The 12269-nt window shown below is 42.1% G+C and overlaps 1 protein-coding gene across 1 annotated transcript in view; it reads left to right on the top strand.

Annotated features, from left to right (window-relative positions):
• APOB (apolipoprotein B) overlaps positions 1-11655 on the top strand; it is a 39604-nt gene extending 27949 nt beyond the window's left edge. The window contains exons 26-29 of the mRNA XM_027966544.2: positions 37-7611; positions 8363-8477; positions 8593-8779; positions 9733-11655. Of these exons, the coding sequence (XP_027822345.2) occupies positions 37-7611; positions 8363-8477; positions 8593-8779; positions 9733-11373 (9518 nt within the window). The 3' untranslated portion in view covers positions 11374-11655. The remainder of the gene's footprint in view (positions 1-36; positions 7612-8362; positions 8478-8592; positions 8780-9732) is intronic.
• The last annotated feature ends 614 nt before the right edge of the window (positions 11656-12269 follow it).

Here is a 12269-nt window from a genome sequence, read left to right as displayed (position 1 = left end):
CTTCATTTAATCAGTGTGTTTTGATTTTTATGCTAGGATCTGGAAAAACAGCGTATGACCACAGGAATACACTCACGTTATCAGGTGATGGGTCTCTACACCACAAATTTCTGGATTCAAATGTCAAATTCAATCACGTAGAGAAAAGGGGAAACAGTCCGGCCTCAAAAGGTCTGCTAACATTTGATGCATCCAGCGCCTGGGGCCCACAAATCTCTGCGTCAGTCCATTTGGACTCAAAGAAGAAAGAGCATTTGTATGTCAAGGAAGTCAAGATTGACGGACAGTTCAGAGCCTCTGCATTCTATGCTAAAGGTGCATATGACCTGTCTTATCAGAGAGATCCTGCCACGGGCCAGCTCACTGGAGAATCCAACCTGAGGTTTAACTCCTCCTACGTCCAGGGCACCAACCAGATAACAGGAAGGTACGATGATGGCACTGTCTCCATTACCTCCACCTCGGATCTGCAAGATGGCCTTGTGAAAAATACTGCTTCCCTGAAATATGAGAACTATGAGCTGACACTGAAATCTGACACCAACGGGAAGTATGAGGACTTTGCCACTTCAAACAAAGTGGATCTGACCTTCTCTAAGCAGAATGCATTGCTCCGTTCTGAGTATCAGGCTGATTACAAGTCACTGAGGTTCTTCACCCTGCTTTCTGGATCTCTAAATTCTCACGGCCTTGAGTTAAATGCCGACATCATGGGCACTGACAAAATTAATAGTGGTGCTCACAAGGCAACACTCAGGATTGCCCGGGATGGAATGTCCACCAGCGCAACGACCAGCTTGAAGTATAGTCCCCTGGTGCTGGAGAATGAACTCAACGCGGCAGTCAGCCTCTCTGGGGCATCTCTGAAATTAACATCAAACGGCCGCTTTCGAGAACACCATGCGAAATTCAGTCTAGATGGAAAAGCTGCCCCCACAGAGGTGTCGCTGGGAAGTGCTTATCAGGCCATGATTCTGGGTGTCGACAGCAAAAACATCTTCTACTTCAAAATCAACCAGGAAGGACTCAAGCTTTCAAATGACATAATGGGTTCATATGATGAAATGAAACTTGACTACACAAACAATCTGAACGTTGTAGGGTTCTCACTGGACTTCTCTTCCAAACTTGACAACATTTATAGCTCCGACAAGTTTTATAAGCAAAATTTTAATCTACAGTTGGAGCCCTATTCTCTGGTAACTACTTTAAACAGTGACTTGAAATTCAATGCTCTGGATATGACCAACAGTGGAAAATTAAGGCTAGAACCTCTGAAGTTGAATGTGGGTGGAACCATAAAAGGAGCCTACCAAAATGATGAAATAAAACACATCTACACTCTTTCTTATGCTGACTTATCTGCAAGCTATAAAGCAGACACTGTAGCTAAGGTACAGGGAACAGAGTTTAGCCATCGGCTCAACACGAACATTGCTGGGCTTGCTTCAACTGTGGACATCAGTACAAGCTACAATTCAGACTCCCTGCATTTCAGCAATGCGTTCCGCTCTGCAGTGGCCCCATTTACGATGACCATCGACACACATACAAATGGCAATGGGAAGCTGGTTCTCTGGGGACAACACACGGGGCAGCTGTACAGCAAATTCCTGTTGAAAGCAGAACCTCTGGCCTTTACTTTCTCCCATGATTACAGAGGATCCACAAGTCACCATCTCACGTCCAGGAGGAGCGTCACCACTGCTCTTGATCACAAAGTCAGTGCCCTGCTCACTCTGGCCGAGCAGACAGGCAACTGGAAACTCAGGACCCGGTTGAACCAAAATGAATACAGCCAGGACTTCAGTGCTTACAACACAAAGGACAAAGTTGGTGTTGAGCTCAGTGGACGAGCCCTGGCTGACCTCACTGTGCTGGACTTCCCTATTGCAGTGCCTCTTGTACTCAGCAAGTCCATCAACGTCATCGACACTTTAGAGATGAGGGACTCTGTTGGTCAGCCCCAAGAATTCACTCTTGTTGCTTCTGTAAAATATGATAAGAACCAAAATGCTCACACCATCCATCTCCCATTCTTCAAATTCCTGCCAAAATATTTTGAGAAGACTCGGGTAGTAGTTATAGGTGCGCTGGGGGCTGTACAGAAAGAACTGAAGCGCACCCATATTGATCAGCACATGAGGAAATGCATGGCAGCCTTGGACAGACTCTCACAGCAAGTTAGTGATTATCTGAGCACGTTCAATTGGGAGAGACAAGTTTTGAGTGCCAAGGAGAAACTAACTGCTTTCACAGAAAATTATAGGATGACAGAAAATGACCTGCAAATTGTATTAGACAATGCCAAAATCAACCTTAATGAAAAACTGTCTCAGCTGCAGACATATGTGATACAATTTGATCAGTATATTGAAGATAATTATGATTTGCATGATTTTAAGACAACTGTTGCTAAGATTATTGATCAAATCATTGAAAAATTGAAAATTCTTGATGAACATTATCATATCCGTGCCAATTTAGTAAAAAAAATTCGTGATCTGTATTTTTTTATTGAAAATTTTGATTTTAACAAAGTTGGAAGTAGTACTGCATCTTGGATTCAAAATATGGATACTAAGTATCAAATAAGAATCCAGATACAAGAAAAATTGCAACAGCTCAAGGTACAGATTCAGACTGTAGACATCCATCACCTTGCTGAAATGTTCAAACAGCAGGTTGAAGCTGTTGACATCAGAGTGCTTTTAGATCAGTTGAGAACTACAATCCCATTTCAAAGAATAAAGGAAATTATTGAGCATGTCAAATACCGTGTTACAAGTCTTTCTGAAGGTTTTGAAGTAACTGAGGAAATCAAAGCTTTCAGAGTCATGGTCCATGAGTTCATTGAGATGTATAAAATAGATCAACACATCCAGGCTTTAATGGATAAATCAGTGCAGTTGGCCCAACAATATAAGCTGCAGGAGACTGTTCAGAAGCTAAGCAGTGTCCTACAGCAAGTCAAGATGGCAGAAATTGTTGAAAAATTGATCAGGCTTACCAACAATGCTCTCAAGCAGCTTGAAGCATTGTCTTTTAATCAATTCCTTGAAGAAGTAAACAAATTCCTTGACATGTTGGTAAAAAAATTAAGGTCATTTCATTACCACCAGTTTGTAGATGAAACCAATAACAAAATTCATGAGGTGACTCAGCGAATCAATGATGAAATTCAGGCCCTGGGACTCCCACAGAAAGCAAAGGCACTCAGACTGCTTGTAGAGGATGCCAGGATTGTGGTCTCAGCCTATCTGGAAAACCTGAAGACCACCAAAATCACCTTATTCTTGGATCGGCTACAGGAGGCTCTAAGTTCAACATCTGTAACTTACATGAAAGCAAAATTTCAGGAGACCCTGGAAGATTTTCGAGACCGAGTATATCAAATGGATGTACGTCAGGAACTCCAGCGGTACCTGTTCCTAGTGGGCCAGGTTTACAACACACTTGTCACCTACATTTCTGACTGGTGGGCTCTTGCTGCTAAGAACCTTACTGACTTTGCAGAACAGTATTCGATACAAGACTGGGCTGAAAACCTGAAAACATTAGTAGAAAAAGGGTTCACTATTCCCAAAATCCAGACCACCTTTGGGACCATACCTGCCTTTGAAATCAGTCTCCGTGCCCTTCAGGAGGCTACATATCAGACTCCTGACTTCACCATTCCCCTGACAGATCTGAGGATCCCATCCTTTCAGATCAACTTCAAAACACTAAAGGATGTGAAAATCCCATCCAGCTTTTCTACGCCAGAATTTACCATCCTTAATGCTCTCCATGTCCCTTCCTTTACAATTGACTTCATAGAAATAAAAATAAAGATCATCAGAACCATTGACCAGATGCTGAACAGTGAACTGCAGTGGCCAGTCCCGGAAGTGTACCTGGGGGATCTGAGCGGAGTGGATGCCATTCTTGCTGGAATCACTGTGCCAGACTTCCATTTACCGGAAATCACTATTCCAGAATTTGTCATCCCAAATCTTAACCTTACAGATTTTCAACTTTCTGACCTTCATATCCCAGACTTCCAGCTTCCCCGTATCTCACACACAATTGAAATACCTGCTTTTGGCAAGCTGTACGGCATTCTGAAAATCCAGTCTCCCTTTTTCACATTAGATGCAAATACTGACATTCAGAATGCAACAGCTTCGGAAAACCAGGTGGAGATCGAGGCTTCCATCAGTGCCAAAGGAGCATCCAGATTAGAAGTGCTCAATTTTGATTTTCAAGCAAAAGCACAACTTTCGGACCCTACGATTAATCCACTGGTTCTGAAGGAATCCGTGAGGTTCTCTAGCAAGTACCTGAAGACAGAGCATGAGAGTGAGATGCTCTGGGTTGGAAATGCTATCGAGGGAAAGACAAACACAATGGCAGGTATACACACAGAAAAAAATACACTGGAGCTCAGTAACGGTGTGCTCGTCAAAATAAATAATCAGCTTACCCTGGACAGCAACACAAAGTACTTCCACAAATTGAACATCCCCCAGCTGGATTTCTCCAGCCAGGCTGACCTGCACAGTGACCTCAAGACCCTGTTGGAAGCTGGACACATAGCATGGGCTTCTTCTGGAACAGCATCCTGGAAATTGGCCTGCCATGAATTCTCAGATGAGGGAACACATGAATCCCAAAGTAGCTTTACTGTGGAAGAGTCCATCACTTCCTTCAGATTGTCTAATAAGATCAACAGCAAACACCTAAGAGTGAACCAAAAAATACTGTATGAGTCTCGATTCCTCAACTTCTCTAAATTTGAAATCCAGTCACAAGCTGAATGCCAGCATGTGGGTCGCAGTGTTCTAACTGCTAAAGGCCTGGCACTGCTTCAAGAGGGGAAGGCGGAGATAACTGGCAACCATGATGCTCATTTAAATGGGAAAGTTGTTGGAACTTTGAAAAATTCTCTTTTCTTTTCAGCACAGCGATATGAGATGACTGCATCCACAAACAATGAAGGGAACTTAAGAGTTAGCTTTCCATTAAAACTGACAGGGAAGATAGACTTTCTGAATAATTATGCACTGTTTCTGAGTCCTAGTACCCAGAAAGCCAGTTGGCAAGCAAGTGGCAGGTTCAATCAATATAAGTACCATCAAAATTTCTCTGCTGGCAACAATGAGAAAAGCATCGAAGCCCACATAGGAATAAATGGAGAAGCCAACCTGGATTTCTTAAATATTCCTTTAACAATCCCTGAAATGACTCTACCTTACACAAAGCTCACAACTCCCCAGATGAAAGAAATCTCCTTATGGGAAAAGACAGGCTTGAAGGATTTCTTGAAAACAACAAAGCAATCATTTGATTTAAGTGTAAGAGCTCAGTATAAGAAAAACAAAGACAAGCACTCCATCCCAGTTCCTCTGGATGCCTTCTACGCACTTATCCATCGTAACATCAATTCCTTCTCCAGGCTTTTCAAGACAGTCAGAAACCAGGCACTAGATTTTTTTATCAAATCCTATAATGAAGCAAAAACTACATTTGATAAGTACAAAGTTGAAAAATCCCTTAACCAGCAACCCAAGATCTATAAAATTCCTGGATATACTATTCCAGTTGCCAACATTGAAGTGTCTCCCTTCACAGTGAAGATGTTAACATTTGAGTATATGATCCCCAAAGAGATCAGCACCCCCAGCATCACTGTCCTGGGTTCTGGCATCTACGTACCCTCATACACGTTAGTCTTGCCATTCTTAGAGCTGCCAACCCTTCATGTCCCTAAGGAACTTTCTGAGCTTTCTCTTCCAGAGTTCAAGGTATTGAGTACCATAAACAAAATTTTAATTCCAGCCCTGGGCAATATGACCTATGATTTTTCCTTTAAATCAAGCGTCATCACACTGAATACCAATGTTGGTCTTTATAACCAGTCAGATATTGTCGCTCATTTTCTTACTTCATCATCTTCTGTCATGGACGCACTGCAGTACAAATTAGAGGGCACCTCAAGTTTGACGAGGAAAAGAGGACTGAAGTTAGCCGCAGCTTTGTCCCTGAGTAACAGATTTGTGGAGGGCAATCATGACAGTACGATTAGTTTCACCAAGAAAAATATGGACGCATCAGTGACGACAACAGCAAGAGTCCAAATTCCAATTCTGAAAATGACTTTCAAGCAACAGCTTCATGGGAATACCAAGTCAAAACCTGCTGTCTCTTCAGTCATTGAATTAAAGTATAATTTCAATTCCCCCAAACTGCTCTCTGCTGCTATGGGAGCAGTTACCCACAAGCTCACCTTAGAAAGCCTCACCTCTTACTTTTCCATTGAGTCATCTACAAAAGGAAGTGTTGAGGGTTCTTTTGGTTCACAGGGATATTCAGGGTCTCTTGCCAGTGAAGCCAGCACTTACTTGAATTCCAAGGGCACCAGATCTTCTGTGATACTGCAAGGAGCCTCCAAAGCAGATGGTCTCTGGGACCTCAAAGTAAAAGAAAATTTTGCTGGAGAAACCACACTCCAACGCATATATACCATCTGGGAACAAAATATAAAAAACCATTTAGAGCTAGGGGGCCTCATTTTAACATCTGGAGAGCATACAAGCAAAGCCACCCTGGAGCTCTCCCTGTGGAAAATATCAGCTCTTGTTCAGGTCCATGCACATCAGCCCAGTTCCCTCCTTAAAATCAATTACCTTGGCCAGGAAGTCTCCTTGAATGTTAACACTGAGAACCAGAAAATCAGCTGGAAAAGTCAGGTCCAGGTTCATTCTGGGTCTCTCCAGAACAATATACAACTCTCTAATGACCAAGAAGTGGCTCGCTTTGACATGGCAGTCTCCTTAGAAGGGCACCTACGGTTCCTCAAAGATACTGTCCTACCGGTTTATGACAAGAGCTTATGGGACCTCCTAAAGCTGGATGTCACCACCAGCCTTAATAGGAAACAGTATCTCCGTGCTGCAACTGCCGTCATATATACCAAAAACCCCAATGGTTATCTTGTCTCTATCCCCATGCAAGAATTGGATGATAAATTCATTATTCCTGGACTGAAACGAAATAATCAAAATTCCGTTTATGTCACACCTACATTCCAAGTCCCCTTTACAGATCTTCAGGTTCCATCCTACACACTTGACCTCAGTGAAATAGAAATCTACAAGAAGCTATGTACTCTTCCATTGACCTTAAACGTATCAACTCTACCCAAAGTAAAATTCCCCAGAGTTGATGTGTTAATACAATACTCTAAACCAGAAGCCTCCTCTGTTCCCTTTTTTGAGATAACTGTGCCTGCATCTCAGTTGACTGTGTCCCACTTCACCCTTCCCAAAAGTATTTCAGTTGGCAGCACTGTTCTGGATCTAAACGCGGTTGCCAGTAACATCGCAGACTTTGAGCTGCCGACCATCACTGTGCCTGAGCAGACTCTTGAGATTCCTTCCATGAAGTTCTCTGTACCTGCTGGAATTCTCATTCCTTCCTTTGGAACACTGACCGCACGTTTTGAAGTGGCCTCGCCCTTGTATAACACCACTTGGAGTGCTGGTTTGAAAAACAAAGGAGATCATGTTGAAACATTCCTTGACTCCACATGCAGCTCAACCATTCAGTTCCTGGAATATGACCTAAATGGTAAGGAAATTTCCTGACTCCCCGCCCCACCCCACATACACAGGCTGTATTTCTTTTTTTTTTTTTTTTTAAGACTTTGCTTCTATTTGGCTGTGCTGGGTCTTCGTTGCTACCTGGAGTTTTTTGTAGTTGTGGCTAGTGAGGGCTCCTGTCTAGTTGTGGTGCATGGGCTTTCATTGCAATGGCTTCTCTCGTTGCAGAGCGTGTGCTTCAGTTGTCGCAGTTCCCGGGCTCTAGAGCTCAGGCCCAATAGTTGTAGTACGCAGACTTCGTTGCTCCTTGCCATGTGGGATCTTCCCAGATCAGGGATCAAACCCATGGTTCCTGCATTGGCAGCTGGATTCTTTACCACTGAGCCACCAGGGAAGCTCCCTCACCCTCTGCACATGCTGTATTTCTTCAATGAGAGTTGTAAATAAATCATTATGTATTTAGATAGGACTTGAGGCAAAGCTGCTCTATATAGCAAAATTTAAAAGAGGCAGGAAGGAGATACATTTATACTCCATGTGTGAAAACCATCCTGTTGAAAACCTACTGACATTCTACAGAAATAGTTTCAGAGAAAATAGGTGTTTCTGTAATCATTTTAGGACGAATAAGGTCTCCTTCTATTTTTTTTTTCAAATGAGGACTGCATGTTACAAACATATATGACATATACTTAAGATAGAATTCTCTGTTTTCACAAGGAAAATATTTATATCCTGCAGTTACTAATCTAATGAAATATAAAATCTGTCCCATACAGTTGTAGGAACACACAAAATCGAAGGTGGCATGTTAGTGTATAAGACTAACGCATCATTTGCACACCGTGACTTCAGTGCAGAATATGAAGAAGATGGCAAATATCAAGGACTTGGGTAGGGAACTTTAAATTTCATCTTTTTTCCAGTCATTGTGGTGTCTGCCATCTCCACCTCCTTTTCGTGAAGGCCCATCTGTTTCTTGGGGGGTTTGGGGTGTTTTTGCTTTCAGGTACTGGAATGGAAAGGTTGACCTTAACATCACCAGCCCAACATTAACTGATGTCTGTCTGCACTACCAAGAAAATGAGAACCACTTCTTCTCATCAGTAGCCTCCCCAGCCATAGGCACTGTGGTCATCGACGTGAAAAACATTAGCGATACCTTATTGGGATGGAACCTCTACTACCGCCCTCAGGTGAGTCCCATATAGTGGTTTACACGTATCAAGAGCAAACATGGAATATGGGCAGATAAACTGAAGTCCATACAAAGTATTACCTGGGCTTTCCAAAACCAGGTAAAACACAAGCAATGAACTGGTCAAACTTCTCTTCTGAGGAACTATTCTCCAGAAAGTGTTAGGAGTCTTTCGTTGATTGTATGAAATGCACATATGACTTCCTATTACTACTATTACTTTATTACATTTGGGTAATTCTAGAAAGATGAGAGTTTTGCCTCATCACCTCAATCATGGACAAACTCTGCTGTATGCTGAGTACATTTTGCAGATTGGGGCATCTGGAGTATTTGAGGCTTCAAAATTCTTCCCCACAATAGGACTGTTAGGTGAAATATGCCAAATCCCTCTCACCTACCATACAAGTTCTGCTGGGGCCAAATCAAAGATGCCATTAGTAGAGAAGAGGAAATAATCAGGTTCTATTATTAAAGTTTGTCATAGGCTTGGAGGATGGATGGCACCTGATATTGGTCTTCTAGGTCTCTCTTAGATGGACCCTGGACATTTTTCATTTTTGTTACATCTTCTCTGAATTAGTGTTTTCCTGGGTTGTTTTTTTTTTTCCTCCCCATTCTCTCCTTCCTCCTCCTCCCTTTTCCTCCGCTTTCTCCTCCTCTTCTGATCTTGAGTCCTAGAAAAGCCTTGATGTTAAATGTCACTGTACAAATGCTGTACATAATTTTATCCTTTCTGGGGCATGTGTTAAAGAGGAATTAACGAGTGTATTTGCTTAACCATAAGACAAACACATATGAAAGATATGACATGTGAAAGATAAATCTCCATCAGAATATGAAAGATCCTCTGATCTTTACTTTTAATTGCTAATGAAGTTTTAATGTAGTGTATTATGTAATCAGGATAATTGAAAACATTTTCCTTTAATCCTTTTCTGCTGGTCATAGGCCTCTCCAGATAAAATACTCAACATATTCAAAATTGAGTTGAGGGTCCTGGAATTGGATGATGAAGTTCAAATCAAAGCTAACTGGGAAGAAGGAGCAGTGTCTGAGTTGCTAAGCTCGCTCAAAGACAGTGTGCCCAGGGCCACGGGAGCCCTTTATGACTATGTCAACAAGTACCACCAAGAGTACACGGGACTTGATCTGAAAGATGCTTCTTTAAAACTGAGGAGAGGCCTGCAGGACAGCGCTGATCAGGTGTATCAAGGAGCCATGAGGCAGATTGATGAAGTAGACATGGAGCTCCAAAGGATGGCCAGAGGCACCACTGAAACCTACCAGCAATGGAAGGACAAGGCCCAGAGTCTGTACCAGGAACTGTTGGCTCAGGAGGACCGCAGTGGTTTCCAGAGACTCCAGAAGAAGGTGTCAGACAGCTTAATAGGAGTTACTCAGGGATACAACGTGACAGTCAAGCGTGCAACTGACTTGCTCATTGATCTCCTGAGTGTAACCAGATTCCAGCTCCCAGGAAGAGCCAGGAACTACACTGCAGATGAGCTCTGCACTGTGGTCATACAGGAAATAGCGAAGCGACTGTCCCAGGTACATTCAAATATCCATAATGGGTTACATATACTGTTTTCCTATTTACTATTCCTGATTGAAGAGTCTGAATTATACAAGGACCTAAACAATAAATTTTCTTTTACATCAATGCACAATCAACTAATAAGTATGGTCTTGGAGTATGTGAAAATGTCTATATTTTTCTCACAAGAGATCCAAAAGGCACTTAGTTACCTCCAATCTACCATGATGACAGAGATGCTAAGTGATCTTCAGAGGTCTCGACAAGACACTTTCCAAGAGATAGAAAGGGAACTTAAATGCTTCAAGGAGAAGAAATTGGCTGATTTCATTAATCAAACCCTACAGAATATCAATACAATCTTCGACATATACATTTCATTTGTTTTTAGATTCCTGAAAGAAAACCTAGACTATAACTTTGTTGAGTTTAATGAACTAATCCAAAACAAACTTCAGGTAGCTTCTCAAGAGTTACAGCAGCTCCATCAGTACGTGCAGGCCCTTCACCAAGAATATTTTGATCCAGCTACGGTTGGCTGGACAGTGAAATATTATGAATTTGAAGAAAAGATCATCAACCTGATCAAGAACCTAGTAGATGTCCTTAAGGACTTCCATTCCAAATACGCTGTCGGTGCTGCTGATTTTGCTTCCCAACTCTCAAGTCAGATTAAAACATTGATACAGAAATATTTGCAGGAGTATCTTAGAATCCTTGCCAATGCAGAGGAAAAGGGGAAAGAGAAGATTACAGAGCTTTCTACCAGTGCTCAGGAAGTAATTAAAAGCTGGGCTGTTGCAGTGAAGGAAATCATTTCTGATTACCACCAGCAGTTCACATATAAACTACAGGAGTTTTCAGACCAGCTCTCTGATTACTGTGAAAAATTCATCTCTGAGTCTAAAAGATTGATTGACCTGTCCATTCAAAACTACCACATGTTTCTGAACTATATCATGGAGTTACTGAAAGAGCTACAATCAGCCACAGTCAATGACATGAGCCCCTACATAAAGGTTGCTCCAGGAGAGTTTACTATCACCTTCTGAGTTTTTATAGCAATTCTTCAATTAGACTTTCACATAGTAGGGAAAAAACTCAAACCGTATGTATTAATATAACTTTTGACCAAGCCAGTCCTGTAACAGGCAGCTGGATCCAAGCAGAAGCACATATGAACTGGACCTGCACTGAAACTGGCATCAGTTCTCTGAAAGTCTCTGAACTCTGGGGAATGACATTTTTTGCAAGTTCAAGAAAACCAGGATCTGAGTTATTTTGCTAAACTCTGGGAGAGTAAGAACAAATAAATTCTTTATCGTGTATCATAACACTCATCGTGATTCATTCACATTGAAAGATAGAGAAAATGAGAGTATTTATTCAACTGTCTGACATTTCAAAACCTCTGGAACACATACTGTTTTGAGTGATAGGGGAAAAGGAGAATTTAAGAAGGGACATATTTTGCCACCTGAAAGGAAGTAACTGATCTCAGAGAGTGTATTTGCCAAGTGAGAATGAAAAATTATTTGCAGAAGCTTTCACATAATTTGATCCACAGGAGCATCTCATTATGTGATACACAGTCTTCCTCAGCCATCAGTCTGCATTTGCCAGGCAAGGCTCTCTGCTAGGCTCTGAGATAAATCACCAGGCCCTTTATTTCACTCACCTGCCAGGAATGGAGAAGGAATGGCTAAGAAGTCCTAGCCCCCAAGGACCTCATGGTAGTAGGGACCCTAGAGGCTCCCTGAAGCTTGGCCAGGACCCATTCATGGCTGAGGAGGAAAGGGTAGCAGAGGAGGCATGGGCATAAAGCATACATTTATGCTGTTGAGTTTATTTCTCCAAAGTTCATATCCAACCATCCTAAGTGTAATCAAAACCCAAGTGTTTCCTTTGCTTCATCCACTCACCTCAAACTCTGATCTTAAACACTGCT

The sequence above is a fragment of the Ovis aries genome, chromosome 3 (assembly GCF_016772045.2).
Source record: "Ovis aries strain OAR_USU_Benz2616 breed Rambouillet chromosome 3, ARS-UI_Ramb_v3.0, whole genome shotgun sequence".
NCBI classification, from domain to species: Eukaryota; Metazoa; Chordata; class Mammalia; order Artiodactyla; family Bovidae; genus Ovis; species Ovis aries.
The sequence above is the reverse complement of the archived record's forward strand: the minus strand, read 5'-3'. Positions and strand labels throughout refer to the sequence as shown.